The sequence below is a fragment of the Pelophylax lessonae genome (assembly GCF_965119305.1).
Source record: "Pelophylax lessonae genome assembly, chromosome: 4".
NCBI lineage: Eukaryota > Metazoa > Chordata > Amphibia > Anura > Ranidae > Pelophylax > Pelophylax lessonae.
Window position 1 is genome coordinate 537,639,318 of NC_138771.1, and position 16,647 is coordinate 537,655,964.

Sequence of the window (16,647 nt, forward strand, 5' to 3'; positions counted from 1 at the left end):
ATTCACATTTTTAAAAAAAAGAAATAAATTCAATATGTTTAAATATAATGTACCTTCCATCTCTCTTCCTTTGTTTCATATCTCAAATGCAAGCTTTTTTTCTGTTGTTCTCAGACTTCCTGTTTTAGGGTGCCTACGATTGTTCCCCATGCTTCCCCTTGTGTATGTGAATGTAGCCACCCTTTCCTGCCCACCCCCAAGATGGACTACACATCTACAGCTGACATATTCAGCTCTATGAGAATTGTAGTACACATAGAGAGGAGAATGTGACCAGAAAAGGTTACACTGCTTGCTCCACACTGGTAACAGTAAGGTGGAGGATAGGGAGTTTGTACAGGACAAAAAAAAAAAAAAAACGAAGCCTGAAAAAAACAGTATGAGCCATAGTATTGTTGATATTTTAGAATGATTGATGTAAAAAAAATTGAGTTTAGTGTCACTTTAAGGTTGACATTCCTCTCCTTTTCCTGGGCACAATTCCTTTGGATCTTGGGATCCTACAAATGAGGGTGTAAGAGTGTGGTTTTGTGGGCATGGTCAATAGATGGCCTCCAGATTTTATTAATATTGTTTTACTAATAATACACTAACTAGCTTTAGATTTCGAAAATATTACATATAATCATAATATGTAAATGTCTGTATATTCTGCCTTAATGTATATCTAAACAAATATATATACCTAGGCACGACAACAGAGGACAGAACAGATGTGGGCATTATTACCTATAAAATGATCAAGTTGTGGGAAAAAAAGTATCTATAACAAACAGATCGCTACTGTTATTTTAAAACCAAAAATAAAAAGAGTGCCATTTAAAAATGTGGTTGCTATGTGCAAGAAACCTCCACTTTTCTTTCCTCCACTTTGTATAACTCAGCTTCCTATGGGAATTTAGTACACTTGCGTGTACCTGTACTTACAGTGCAATAGCAGGTGCTTTGATAATGAGCTGACCTGTCTGCCTTTTCACCCGTGTGAATCTCCCCCAGAAGTAAACAAAGCTCACTCTGTTTTTTGAACAATTTCTTTATTGTAGAAAATGCAATTCATACAAGCAATTTTATGTCTATATGATTTCCTAAATGATTAAATGAAAATGCATCAAGCGAGTATAAAATGAGAAGACGTCTGACATCTCAGAGAAGAAGTGAAAAATTACAGTGGCTCTACACAGTTGACAGGACCCCCGCAAATTGTAATTCCCAGAATATTGACAATTCCATTAGTGGAGCACCCTGTTCCATAAAAGTTTGGATCTGCAACACAATGCAAAAAAATTGGGATTTAAAATAAAAAAAAAAAAAGAATGATTATACAATATTATCTTTAAAGCTGAGACCATACTTATAAAATATTAATCTTTATTTTGAAGCTCTAAGTAGACTTATCCATTTGATAAGTATAGCTGTTATTTTATTATTTAATATTATAAAATTAAAGCTCACATGTTTGTTTGAAATACAGGTTATAATAGTGAAGCTATCATGTGATTAGTTGCAATGGCCAATGCTTTTCAAATAGAAACTGAAGCTCAATGTTAGTATGTGGGCAGACAGATGTAAACAGATGTGCGTCCGCTTACATCCGATTACCTACAAGTACATCTAGGTCTGAAAAAGAAAAAAAATGTGAATAGGTTAGCACCCTTTTCTGATGTTTTGGACCTAAACCTGATGGATTGGAGGTAAAAAGATGTAATGTCCGTTTGCATCCTCCTTCCTATAGACCTAACGTGGGTCCATCATACTCCCCATCTTTTGATAGAGGAAAAAACTGAACAGGCATTAATGTCAGAAAAGTGGCATTCGTTTCATTTGGCTCCGGGTCAGTAGGGGATCTGTTCACAAATTCCCTAATGATTGGAATGGATGCCACCTCTGTGAAAGGGCCATTATTACTGCTACTGTTTAGTGCTTCTACTTACATAGTAAATTGTAGTAATAATATTATAATGGATAGTGGTCTTCCCTAATAAAGAGCACTTTCCACAAATGTTTCCCTTGGGTTAGACACCAGTCCTGTGTGCAAAAATTATTCTTAGCTTTGAAGCCATGAAAATCTTGTGTGTATTTTCCCTGGCTGAACCCCTCCTTTCCCTGCCGCTTGCGCTGCTGTTCTCTTTTAGCTCAACTGATATCTATGGGGAATTCTCTTGCTACCCCCCTTCCTGCAGCAGCAGGTTATAGAAGGGGGAAGGTGGAAAATGCTAAAGGTCAACTAAGTAGATTTACCATCCAATAACTTTTGAAAAAAAGATTTTTTCTCAGACTTGTCATACTGTAATACTATATTGCCAGAAGTAGTGTATTAAAATCATTGTGTAAACATTGATAATAGGAAAATAAATGGAAAATACCTATACTCAATATGCTATTTGGTTATTTTCTGTCATTAGCGTGTCTGTCAATGTAAAACTCTATCAATTTGTATTTCTCTAGTCAAAGTTCTGCTTTCTTCATGTGTTCCCAGGGCAATACGTTTTAGAACATTATAATGTAAATTTCTTCCATTCTTGGCTTTAATACTAATTCTCTGCATGTGCTGAATCACGCATCTCCCTGATACATCAGTGGGTGGAAGCAATTCAGTCTCCGATGACATGACAATTATCTTGTCCTTGTTTTTTTACTTAATCTTTCTGAACATTTTTTTATGCTTAGGCATCCTTGACGTAATACCACCAAAAATAAACATGTTTATATACTACTGTGAGATCCATTAATCTGGAAAATTCCAAACGTAAGCCAGAAAATGAAAATATTGCTGCTGTGACTGCCAAATGTTTTGTTCCTGCGATCACTTTGTAGGGTAATGTTGGATGGTTTAAATTCCATCTCTGAGCATACACAAACCTTCTCCTGTCACTCGTTCCCACCCATTGCCCCAATAAAAACCCTATGACAGAGTTTTTTACTTACCTGATTTCACCATCCTTGTTGCTCTCTGCTCCTGCTTCTGCACATAGAGACCAGTGATCCAGCACAGCTTTTTGTGCCAATGACAACTATTCTCTTCTTGCAATGCTGAGCAGTTTTTCCTGGAGCCATAGAGGCCTCCACCACTGGACACCCAATAGGAATCGTTCACATCGCCTAAGCACCGATGTGGACACCTGAGGAAGGACCCTTCCCTGCACTGAAAAAGATTCTGGGCCTGGCATGTCACATAAGCATGGATTTAGGTAAGTATTGTGGGCTTTTATTTCCCCTAAAGACAATTGGGGCTCCTAGTTTAGGATTGCTTTGTAACTAATTTAGAAAACAGTTGGTAGGGAGCAAGGGTGTTCATATTTGGGGAGGATTTTTAAAGAAGTTCTACACTATATCTTGCATGCAAACCACTGTAATACGGGGGAGACCCTGCTTTCAGAACACTCTTGGTTTCTCAAGAGCTACAAACTCAGATGGTGCCTGCATGGGCTAGGTGGGTAAATATGGGAATCTCTACTTATCGTGAAGCAGAACTTCCGCCCAACCTTTTTCTTTTCAGTTTCAGCGTGGGAGAATGTTCTAAAATGCTGTTTTAGTCCCCACTGAGGATATATTTATTTTGAATTAGTAATCCTGTCTGTGTCCTCATAGAGGAAAGTTCTCTTCTCTACCTGGAAGTGAAGTGAGGGAGAAATACTCTAGATACAGATATTAAAAAATCTAAAGTTTCAAACCTTCTAAAAAAACTATTTTGATTGGGACTGACCCTTAAGGGCCATACATATGGCAGAGTTAAGACTGGTACTTGCTGGTACTTGCTTTTAGTTTTTTTAGTTTTTTTTTTCATTCAACCCAGTGGGCTGAAAGAAAAAAAAACTAAAGAGCTCAGGAGGAGATCCTGTACTAATTATGCAATGTTAGTACAGAGATCTCCCCCACTGAGCTATTGTGTTCGGACAGGGGGATGCCCCCCACCAGAGAACACAGGTCAGTGCTCCACTGATTGGATGCTGATCAGCAAATCTTTTTCAGCCATGCCCCTTCTATTGAACCGGCAGACATTCAGCCCGTGTGTATGGCAGCCTGTCCAACAGAAGCTAGACATTTGGCCGGCTTTTGTTAAAGGGGCAAGACCAAAAAGGTTTGCTGATCGGCATTCGATCAGCGCTCTCAGCCAATGGCTGAGAGCACTGACCGTTGTTCTTTGGGGGGGGGGCGTCCCTCTGTCAGAGCACAATAGCTCAGTGGGGAGATCACTGTACTAACATTGCAAAGTTAGTACAGGATCTCCCCCTGAGCTCTTCAGTTTTTTTTTTGTTCAGCCCGCTGGGTTAAATGACCAAAAACTAATAGTGTGGACGAGGCTTAAATCTGCTAAACAAATGGTTCATAATAGGGAACCACTTTCTCGAGGAAACTGCACAATTCCAGACTGCCAATAACAGCTTGCCTGTTACTTAGCATAAAGTGTGATCAGTTATGTTCAAAGTAGAGGAATGTGCTAACAAGTTGACCCAGTAACAAGACAATGCCTGTTAGGAGTAAAACCTAAACAAAATAATCTGTTTTGAGTGGACTTGATCTTTTAACTCTGGTCATGCATATAACAATGTTATAATATCTATGGTTTACATTATATTTGCAATCCAAACTGGCGGATTTTGTTAACTTGGCCTGATATACATAAACTTCAGTTAAAAAAAACTGGTTGATATAGCTTACTAAACAATTAATTATACATAAGGTTTTATTTATTTCACCCAAATAAATATGGTGTTTTTAGGGGTGTTTTCACACTAGGCATCGTTGCCTTGTACCTTGCCCAAGCATGACTTTCCCCACTCCCTCATTGGCCTGCTCTCGCATTGTGCTGGGCTCAAACATGCTTAAAGCTGAATTAAACCCTTTGATTTAAGTGTTTCAAAAATAGTTTCATTCAAGCCTTGAATGATAACTGTTACAATTGTTTGTGCTCTTAACTGAATGATCAAGCCATCAGATGGCAGGTGTCATAACTTATCAAATACAGTATCATAGCAACTACAGATCAAATAAGCTAAGATGGCAACTTGACTGTAAAGGATGGAAGCTTCAGTTTTTCTTTAAATCATCTGTACTCTTACTAAAAGAGTATAAAGCGATCTAATGTGCTCCAGTGTTCAAGTTCCATTCTCAGGCTTGAGTCCAACTGAACCTTCCAGCAGACTATCTCTTTCGAGCAAGCCATGGCATGGTATGCTGAACTGTGCCTGAACATGGTAACGGAACTACCACAATAGCCATAATACATAATCTCTAGTGTGAGTACACCCCTAGAGGTGTCTTAAATGTTTTCTTGCAGTGCAGTGATCCTTTTTAGAAGAGGCACTATCTCTATTGAGTCTGTGCACTCTCCTTGTGTTTTTGTGAGCCTCCTCGGGGTCATCTTTTTTTCATGTATGCAACTACTGTAAGTACTTGTGTAATAATCTATTCACATTGTAATTAGGCTATGGAATGTATCTGTGTTACTGCATGATTGCAATAAATACTAACATTTCTGGTAGATATTTGATGAACTTCAGTCAAAATGGAACTTAAGGGATAAGTCCACCCTAAAACTAAAACCCCTGCATCTACAGACATCCATGATCCAACACTAACCTATCTAGCCCTGTAAAGAAGAAATCAATATACATACCTTTTTTGAAGCCGATCCGACCTGGTCTCCAGTGGCGGAAGCTCTGCAGAGGACACAGCCGACAATGGTTGTGAAGTGAATGGCAAAGTACATCATCCATAGACTTACTATGGGGCTTCCATTGTCGGCTACCTCCTCTGCACCCGCCTCATCAGTGAAGCCGTGGCTGACAGCTCAGAGTGGGACCGTATCGGATCAGCTTAAAAAAAGGCATGTATAGCAATTTCTTCTTTACAGGGCTAGATAGGTTAGTGTTAGATCGTGGATGTCTGTAAATGTAGAGATTTTAGTGTTAGGGTGAACTTATCCTTTAAGTCTCTTTACCATAGACCAGTTTATAAAAATCATAAAGATTTGTTAATTTGAGCCATTACTGTAGGATGAATTCAGGTATTGTTGCATGATAATAGTAGCAGTGCTTATTAAAGGAATGACTGGAAAACAGTTAGTTGTGTGTTCTTAGTAGTAATTTATTAATAAACACATCATCTTACTTTATATAAAAAAAAAAACAGAGAAGACGGACAATCTGACCAGTGGACACACAAGAGTTAGACGAGTAGAGATCAGATGGGGGCTAGAATCACAGCAGCCAGGCACGTTCATTTAGATTAGGGGCAGTAAGAGCCACAACTCTAACATCCAATATTGCCACACAGAGAGATGCCCAAGAATCTCAGAATGCCGAGGTCAGTGCAGCCATGTAGATTGACAAACAAACCAGTACCTAAGAGAGACCAAGAGGAAATATAACACCAACAAATAATAAGCTGAAAGGCTACAATAAACACATTGAGGCCTCATGTACAATATCTTACACAGAAAAGTATTATAGAAGGAAAGTAAGTTAGTAAAGACAAGACAATGTGAACATGGAAATGCCACCAAACCAGATAGCATAGTCATTAGTGTGCTGAATTCAGTGAAAATGTTAAAAATGATCACTAGGTTTAAAAGGATGTGATAATTATCTGCGATGTTGTTAAAGAATTACCACAGAATGCTGAATTATGACAATACCTTAAAGTAGAATTCCTGGCTAATCTTAACTAATCTTTAAACTGTTCCCAGGGCCATCTTACTGAATGGGCACGCTGGGCAGTTGCCGGGGGTCCCCACCTGCCCAGTGACCCAGCCAAGCATTAGTACCGATGCCCATGTGCATCTCGCCATCGAAGTTAGCAGGTGGCAAGGTGGCCGAGGAGGTGATCCCACAACTGCAGGAATGCCTGTCCGCCTCCACCAAAACAGGCACACACAGGACAGTCGAGTCTGACTCCCATCCCTGTGTGTGTTCACCGGACCTAGCCGCCGAACTAAGAAGCTCTCATTAGTCTGGCATTACTGTACCAATAAATATAGCCTTATCAATAATTTGAATTTTTATTCTTGTGGATGATTGTGTAGGCAATGCCCCAGTGCACTGCACGGCCCTTTAATGCTATTAAGATGGCACGGCCCTTTAATGCTATTAAGATGACTGTACCCCTTCCCACCCCCAACACTTATATTTATTAACCTGTGGAACAAAGATCTGTATGCTTATTTTCAGTCAAATGATTGGCTTCCCTGGGTCATTCAGTGCCCGGCTGCAGGGGAGAGGAGGGAGCACCAACAACAGAAGGACAATAGTAAGCCTATGGGTGACGCACACAGGCATTACCAGCCATTGTCCAGTGCCCTCTTCATAACCTTGCAGCCGGCGAGGTGGGGGGGGGAATCATATGACCAGACTGGAGAGACCTAAAAAAAGGGAAGTATGTGCATCTTTCTTCCACAGATTAGTTAATATAGGGGAAGGGGACAGTTAGGATTAACCTGGAATTCTACTTTAAGTAAAGAGCAAACCCTGAGCAGTCAGCTAAATACACAATTTTAATATGCATATGGATTTTCTGTATTACCTGTCTGAGGATTTGTATTTTCTTGTAGCCAGTCTCGTGATTTACATTCTTCCACCACAATGCACAGCCAAGGCGATAGGCACACTTCATTTCCTGGTTCAGCAATGCAGTTTTCTGTGTCACCTCTCCACTTTTAGTTTGCTAACTGAACAAAGGATCAGCATCATCACCTCTCTCCAGTAAGCAGGAGGGTGCCTCAGGAAGCTAAGAAGATGAGCCAAGATGCAGTAGAATGATCTTCCTGGCTGCGTAGTGTGGCAGAGGTCTGTAAATCACAGTTATGATGACTGAACAAAATTACACATCCCTTGGCAGATAGCAAAGTAAACATATACGTATCTAAACCATATACACTGCATTACAAAAAATATTGGGACGCCTGTCTTTACATGCACATGAACATTGAAGGCCTTCTAGTCTCAGTCCGTAAGGTTCAATATTGAGTTGACCCACCCTTTGCAGCTATAACAGCTTCAACTCTCCTGGGAAGGCTGTCCACATGGTTTAGGAGTGTGTCTATGGAAATGTTTGACCATTGTTCCAGAAGCGCATTTGTAAGGTCAGGCACTACTGTTGGACGAGAAGGTTTGGCTCACAGTCTTCACTCTATTTAATCCCAAAGGTGTTCTATTAGGTTGAGGTCAGGACTCTGTGCAGGCCAGTCAAGTTCCTCCACCTCATCTATGTCTTTAAATATCTTGTTTGTGCACTGGTGCGCTGTCATGTTGGAACAGGAAGGGCCATCACAAAACTGCTCCCACAAAGTTGGGAGCATGAAATTGTCCAAAATGTCTAGGTATGCTGGCACTTTAAGAATTCCTTTCACTGGAATTAAGGGACCAAGCCCAACCCCTGACAAACAACCCCAAACCATAATCCCCCCTCCACCAAATGATTTGGACCAGTGCACAAAGCAAGGTTCATAAATACATGAATGAGCGAGTTTTAGGTATAGGAACTTGACTGGCCTTCACAAAGTCCTGACCTCAACCCGATAGAACACCTTTGGGATGAATTAGAGTGGAGACTGCGAGCAAGGCCTTCTCGTTCAACATCAGTGCCTGACCTCACAGATGTGCTTCGGAAAGAATGGCCAAACATTCCCATAGACACACTCCTAAACCTTGTGCACAGCCTTCCCAGAAGAGTTGAAGCTGGTATAAAGTTCATATGCGTGTAAAGACAGGCTTCTCAATACTTTTGGTAATATAGTGTATTTAGTTGATTTTTTAAATAAACTAGACATTACATTATGAGAAAAAAGGACAACATTGAAAATTCTGGCATACCTTGCACTTCCTGGGCATAGAAAGTTGGTACACCTTTGCAGAGAGCTTCAATCTGGCTGCCATATTGGGCCAAGTTCTTCACCCGGGTCTGGGAGACTGTGTAGGTCAGAGATTGTGGGGGAGGAGCATTGGGGTTCTGGAACATAAAAAAGACATATGACATACTGGCTATAAAACAGGTATGAGTAACTCACTTCCACATCATGTGTTAGTGAATTCATTCTGATTTAATTCTGTAAAGATTTGGGTGTATATACTGTTAATTCCTGCACTTTCAAACACAAAGTTGTTTTTATTATCTGACAAACAGGATTCCTAGAATGGGGGGGGGGGGGGGGTTGTCAGTGGGTTTACAGTTTAGGTAGCATCTCGTTAAGGATTGCACATATAAAACTCTCAGCCTGCAGTCTGGCTTAATGAATATGTAAACCCACCATTGCATTTTCCTGATATGTGCCTGTTGTATCCTGTACTTGTATGAGAAAGTATCCTGTTTGTATTCCTTCCTTGGTGTGAAATCCCTGGTGTTCCTGCCAGTCCCTCTGCTTTCCTATTAACCTCCCTGGCGGTATGATTATGTCAGGAATTACATACCAAAAGCGGTACAATTCTTTTCATGGAAATTTGGCGTTATGTATTATAGGCCTACAATTCTTAGTAATTACTGACTTAAACCTGACCAAAACAAGAGTCTAGTAGACATCCCAGATGTGATAAATTTGAAACACAAACACGTGAATTATAATCGAATCAATAATATTATTTTATTATTTAATATATAATATATATAATAAAATTATATTATTGATTAGATTATAATTCATGCATTATATATTATATATAGATATATGTGTGTGTGCATATATATATATATATATATATATATATATATATATATATACATATATATATATATATATATATATATATATATATGCATACATATATATATATATATATATATATATGCATATATATATATATATACCGGTGTATATATATATATATATGCGCATATATATATATATATATATATATATATATATATATACATATATATATGTATATATATATATATATATGCATATATATATATATATATATATATATATATATATATATATATATATATATATATATATATATATATATATATATATATAAAATGTGTTTTGTGCAACGTTTTTTTTTTTTTTTTTTTTTTTTATTTCCCTCCCTAGTTCCGCTCCCATGCAGCATTGCTGCTGCAGGGAACGGAACTAGGAAGTGATCAGAGCGACGGAGACCGACGGAGGAGCAGCGGGACTCTCGGCTGGCGGTCACAGCAATGAGAGATCATCGCTGGATTGCCAGGATAAGGTAAGAGAACACCGCTGCGCTCTCTGCAATCCACCCCGAGCGTGACTCGGGGTTACCGCTCCTGATATGAAAAACCAACCCCGAGTCACGCTCGGGATTACCGCTAAGGAGGTTAAAGAGGAGTTCCAGCCTGTATCAAAAATAAAGGAAAAGTCAGCAGCTACAAATACTGTAGCTGCTGATTTTAAATATAAAGGAAACTTACCTGTCAACGGAGCCTGCAATGTCGGCACCCGAAGCCCACCCGTCCATTGGCTTTGGGTGGCGGAATCCTTACTAAAGGAAACAGGAAGTGAAGCCTTGTGGCTTTACACCGTTTCCTACTGTGCATGCGAGAGTCACGTTGCACTTTCTGAATGGTCCTACTGTCTTCTGGGACCTGTCTTTCTCTCCCAGAAGGCAGTGGGGGTGAGGAGGCTGCAAAAGACGTAGGTCACTGTGGCGCCCTAACATGGATGTGGGAGCGGGTACCTGTTTATGACAGGCATGCACTCACCCCCCCCCTCCCCTAAAGGTGCCAAATGTGGCACCGGAGGGGGGTAGGAAGCAGATAAGTGGAGCTTCCACTTTTGGGTGGAACTCCACTTTAAAAACTGAGCACACTAAGCAGGAGAACACAGCGTAGTAAGTTATCTAGCTGTGCTGGGAACTCAGCCTGCTCTCCTCCAATAATCAGACTTGTCTTGACATGCCCCCGCTGCACAGACTTTCACTGGGAAGATCAGTGTGCTCCTGCTTCTTCTCCCCCCAGCTCTCATGCAGCTGAGAACAGAGGGAATGTGATCATTATAAAAAAGGGGAAAAAAGGAATATATATATATATTTTTTTTTTAATCTATTCACAAATGTTTCGCCTTTCATTTCTATTTTGAACTAAATGGGTTGTTTTACAAGGCGATAGTTTACAATCACCTTAAATTCATTATTAGTGGTCATAGTGGTTGAATGTGTAAATTGTGAGGACACTCACAAAAGTGAAAGTGAAACCACTTTTTTATACACTGATAGTTGTATTAGGCTCCATTTACACCTGAGCGTATCGTTTTGGGCAATTTTCAGGCATTTTTTTGGCGTTTTTTTCAGGTGTTTTTTGCAGGTGTTTGGAGGCAGGCATTGACATCTAACAAAAACGCTTGTAATTGCAAAAAAAGAAGCTCATATACTTTTTTGAGATTCAGGCGACAAAACACACATATGTGAACAGGAGCCATTGAAATGAATAGGATTTTGCTTGTTGGGCGTTTCAGACTTTAAAAATGAGTGTTTTATGAGCTGAAAAAATGCTCAGGTGTGAACTGGGTCTTACTCCACATTAACAAAAGTGTGTATTTTTTTAGGGACAACGGAGCGATCCTGATGTGACACACAATACACCTTATTTGAGGTTTCTTTTGCTTACACAACAATCATTTTCAAAAATCCCTTTAACTTTCAACTTTAAATACGACTTCTAGGCAAGCCCAACTTTATTCCTTGTCTCCAGTTTCCATTAATGATCTCCTTGTCATTATGTAAAGTGACTCAATGGCCACAACTGCTAACATTTAACAGTAAAACACCAAATAATATAAACACACATTTAACATAATGTACATGTTATGCTGAATTGGATTGCTTCTTGCCATTTAGCATTTTTTTTTTTCAAATTTCAATTGCATTTGCGCAAAATAAAGAAAACTGTTTCCAGAACAAACCTCCACCCCTGTTTTGCTACACTTGGCAGAGATACATGTAAATATTGATGCTTAAAGATAATATAAAGAACAAATCACATGCGCATATGGAAATGCGAAAAAAAAAAATTGTTTTTGTGCCCAATTACAGTTGTGTGCTTGGATAAGTTTACCTTTGAAAACGTCATTTTCCAGACTCTTGAAACACAAGTATAGATACAACATACGTTTACAGCCCATTACCACAGAGTAAACACACAGGGCAAAGAACAGGACGAAAAGTGAGAGGGACACACCCAAATGTGGTTCCAATCTTCCAATCTTCCCCATCTCAGCAGCAAATGTTAGAAAATAAAGTTTGGGTTGAGCTTTATAAAAGGAGTCGGTGCAGTTCAACAAGTCAGGTGCGATTCAGGTGCAAATTTTACATGAGATTGCACTGGAAAAGGACTAAAAAATGCACAGGACTCTTTTTAAAAACAGACCATGGCCGTCCGGCAGATATGTGAACCCGGCTCTATAGAGAAGGCTGCCGGTGTACATGCCATGTGAATTGAATGTGGTACAGAGAGCATGCCATTTGCATATATGTGAACCAAGCCTTAAAGGCACAACCACATCTGGGCAAAAAATACCAGATGGTCATAATGTACAGACTTTTGAAACCAACTTTTTTTTTTTTAGAAAATCTTAAGTAAAGCTTTACTGAAAAAATATGGCATTTTAGAAAAAGTGATGATAACTTTTAAAATTACCCCCCCCCCCCAACTCACTGATACACAACTTGCCACCTCTTCTCCAAGAGATAACAATGATATTATTTTTTCTGACTTGTGCTCAGGCCTAGCAATTGGCTGCCAGACCCTAGTCCTTTCATGCTGGAGAAGATCACTTGATCATCCATAGCTAGAAGCTATGCTATCCCAGCTGCCATGGAGGAAAGAGTGATGGGGAAGTGCTGGCTAGGTATTAATAGGTCAGGGGGAGGTCCTTTGCTTTGAATAGGCAAGGGGACAATATCTATTAAGCTTCAAGACAGCATTGCTCAATAGATGGTCTAAACTTATCCACTTTTACAAACTGTTTTAACCCTGGTTCACGTCAGTGCGGCTTTGAAATGCTTTACTTTAGTGTGATTTCCACCTCTGATTTCATTGCGACTTGTGACTTTAACAGGTGTTTTATGCAAGTCACAGTGAAATCAGAAAGATGTAGTGTAGGACCTTGTTCAAAGTGGCTGCAACATGAGTCATGGCAATTTGAACAATTCCTTTGCCGGCAGACGGGTTCGACTTGTTATGCGATTTGACAGTTCCAACAATCGCCCCGGTGTGAACTAGGGCTTAGAAGCCAAAGGGAGACTTAGCTCATTAAGCTCTACCCAAAACTGAGATATACGTTTTGGGTAGATTTGCACTTTTTATTTGTTACCATACTTTTTCTAAAAACAATCTTATTTAACAGCCAATTCATTTTTTATTAAAAAAAATCCTGTAGCAAATAGCAGGTCCTCCCATTATTCTTACCTGTTTCTCCTGGGTAACCTTTTTCAGCTGTTCCAGGCTAGGTACCACATTCCTGTTCATCCTGCTAACCACACAGGCTCTCCTGGACATAAGACGGGCAGCAAACATACCCTGCAATACAGCACAGATAGTTTATTAGACCGAGATCAGCTGACAGGTCAGAAAAACAGCCCTTATTTATTACATTTATGTTTTAGAATTAAATCTATTTCCAAAATAATAAACCCAATTATATATTTATTAAAATAATATATGTGATTTTATGAAGAACTAGTAAAGTACCTCAATCCGACTTTTTATCAGCAGCCTACTATCATCTGCTTAGCAGCACTCAGGCTAGGAGAGGAAGGGGCATCTTTCTGGGCAAATTAGGTCACATTGCTTACAGTGTACATGCTTACCGGAGCAGAATGCACAAAGGTAAATTTGTAAGTTTAGTGCAAATTTGTTTGTTAACTAATTTAAGACTGGAGTGTGTCCTGGACTTGGCAGTATAGTCTGAAGGTCTAAGATCTGGTTGCACTTTCTGGCATGTTTTTTTCCAGGAGCTCAGCTTTAAATAAATCAAGATGCCAACACCCAGGCACAGCTTAAAGTAGAACTATAGGCAGAACTTTTTTCATTTTGGATAGAGCATAGAAGGGTTATGACTCCTATCAGATTTTTATTTTTACCATCTGTGTCCCATTGCGGATATTTCCCTTTACTTCCTGTCCCATAGCCAAACAGGAAGTGAGCGGAAATCTCTGTAAATCAAGGGAATTCCTTGGGGACTCCCAGGCCACTAGAACTAGTGTACCCATTGTAAGATTTCCCCTCTATTACTTTTCTAGGGACAACCCAAAATTTGGGTAATTTTTTTTAGTTTGACTTTTAATGATAATAGTAAACCGGACAAATAGGATGAATCTCCCTAATGGGAGCACAGACAGCAATAAAAAAATGACAGGTGTTCTAATCCATCTTCACTCTATCCAAAACTAAAAAAAAAGTTTTGCCTTTAGTTATTCTTTAAGCCTAACTTTTTGACAATCTCCCCTCTATTACTTTTCTAGGGAAAACCCAACATTTGGTAATTTCTTTTACTTTGACTTTTAATGATAATTGTAAACCGGACAAATAGGATGAATCTCTCTAATGGGAGCACAGAAAGCAATAAAAAATGACAGGTATTCTAATCCCTCTCCACTCTATCCCAAACTAAAAAAATAGTTTTGCCTTTAGTTATACTTTAAGCCTATCTTTTTGACAATCTCCAAGTATAAAGAGTAGACAACTAACTCTACTTTATGTGGACACATGGTCAGTTAACTTGGAGCTGATGCTCAGAAGAGTGGGCAAGATCACAGATTATTCTGCCAATAGTGTTAGTAATGCCAAACAATACAGAAGAAGCTAACAGGGAATCATATGATGAGATATACCAGGGGTAAAATACAAAATAGCTTGCAGGAGAACTGAATGTGCAGTGCGAGAAGGAAGATGGACTATATATAGAATAACAATGATGTGAGACCAAGGAGATCTAAAATTGTTGCTTTGTACAGAAATCCTTTGTAAACCACACTGATCACTTGGTTACATGAAATTACTCATAATAAATGTTTATTTTTGTATATTAAAAGGTACGTACCCTTTGGTAGTCCCAAACAGAGTTCCAGGAGTGCCAGCCATTGTATTGGTTGATGTTAGCGACATTGTCTTGGTTGTTAATGTTCACTGTCTGATGAACATTGCCTCCATCATTGCCCTGGTTGTTGACGGCAACATTCTAAGATTTATCAATGAAATACATTAACAAAGCGGGGACATCATTAGTAAAAATCAGTTAACAATATTTTATACCTGAATTTATCAGTCAATGGTACATGTACCCTAGAATACGTTTGGCTGGTTTAATTCAAATATGATTTAAGTGAAGTTAGAACATACAGTGTGTATAACATTCCACACAAAATAGTCCTTCTGGGATGAATAAAAATAACTGACATTGATGGAATGCTATAAGTATGTTGTATCTCTGATGAGGTTAATATTCTATATGTCTAATCATAGTCTTTAAATCATTGCCATCAGTTCCCAGCTATTTCTAATCAGTATCTGCTAATATGTTCTCTATGTAAGTTCATTATATATATTTAAAGGCATTTAACTTACATCTGTTGCAAAGGACACGCCAAGAATGGCAGCGATCAGGATCTGTAAAATGAAAATAGACAGTAAAAGAATCAGTAGGCTAAGTAAATATGGCACATTCATTACTAGTCCACTTTCTGGACAAAGTTATATTTTATACAGAGTTTCAATCTGGTTATTTAATAGGAGATATGGTGGGTGGTAAACTATAGAAATTGAGAGGTGCTAAAGATTACCACCAAATACACTCTCTTTTCTTCAGTTTACAAAAAGAAAGCAAACATCTGCTTACTTATCTTTGGCTACATCACATCTTCTACATTCGATTATGCTTATAGAACTCTGATTTTTAAATTGCCTACAGTTAAGTATGTCCTCAAAAACAATTGATGGGGGATTTTAGTAAAATGTGTTGCTATAGATACCTTTCTTTTCGTTTTTTTAAGAGGTACCATGCACCCTGATTTTATGTATCATCTGGCTGACACATGCAAAGATTCCTGGTAAAACTATAATTGGCACATATTATTTTTTAGATAGTTTGGTCTGTCAAAATAATAGACTTACTGGCTGGATCACCAGGTGAAAATACAGGTAAAAAATGTTGGAGCCACTAAACCTGTGAGTTTGAAAGCTGAAATATATTAAATAATTTTCATTTTGGGTTTAATACCACTTTAAGGTAAGCAATACCTTTAATGAGAGAAAGGCATGAGATTGCAGGAGGTGTAGTGACCTCCATGCCCACAGACCCTTTATATGTACAGTCTTCAATGCTTATTGTTATGTCACTGACTACAGATTCATATCTATACCTAGAAGCTGGAAGAATTTATGGCGTTTGTAAATTACCAGCTGGTGGAACAGATGTAAATATCTGTATAGAGAAGTATAGTCTAAATGGCAAATACTTACTAAAGCCTTCATTCTGCCTTCCTGGAAGAGAGGACTAGAAGCAGGAGAGTTACAGTGCTCTATCTCACATATATATGTGTGACTATTAATCTTTATTAAGTAGGCAGAACCCTGATCAGTCATCATTGGAAAGGGTCCATATCAAAGTGACGCATTACCTTGATAATGTTATCGCCCTTTTCCTACCAGGGCAAATTTATTTTATGGGATATACGTTGGCTAGATCCC

At 38.8% G+C, this 16,647-nt stretch overlaps 1 protein-coding gene across 1 annotated transcript; it reads right to left on the reverse strand.

Moving 5' to 3' along the window:
* Window positions 1–1,162: 1,162 nt before the first annotated feature.
* Window positions 1,163–16,431, reverse strand: LOC309553554 (gastrokine-1-like; the record flags this gene model as incomplete). The annotated part of the gene is made up of 6 exons (XM_082254814.1): window positions 1,163–1,263; window positions 8,811–8,946; window positions 13,369–13,479; window positions 15,002–15,139; window positions 15,526–15,567; window positions 16,420–16,431. 6 exons carry the CDS (start codon window positions 16,429–16,431, stop codon window positions 1,163–1,165), a joined length of 540 nt encoding a protein of 179 aa, XP_082110940.1.
* Window positions 16,432–16,647: the final 216 nt, after the last annotated feature.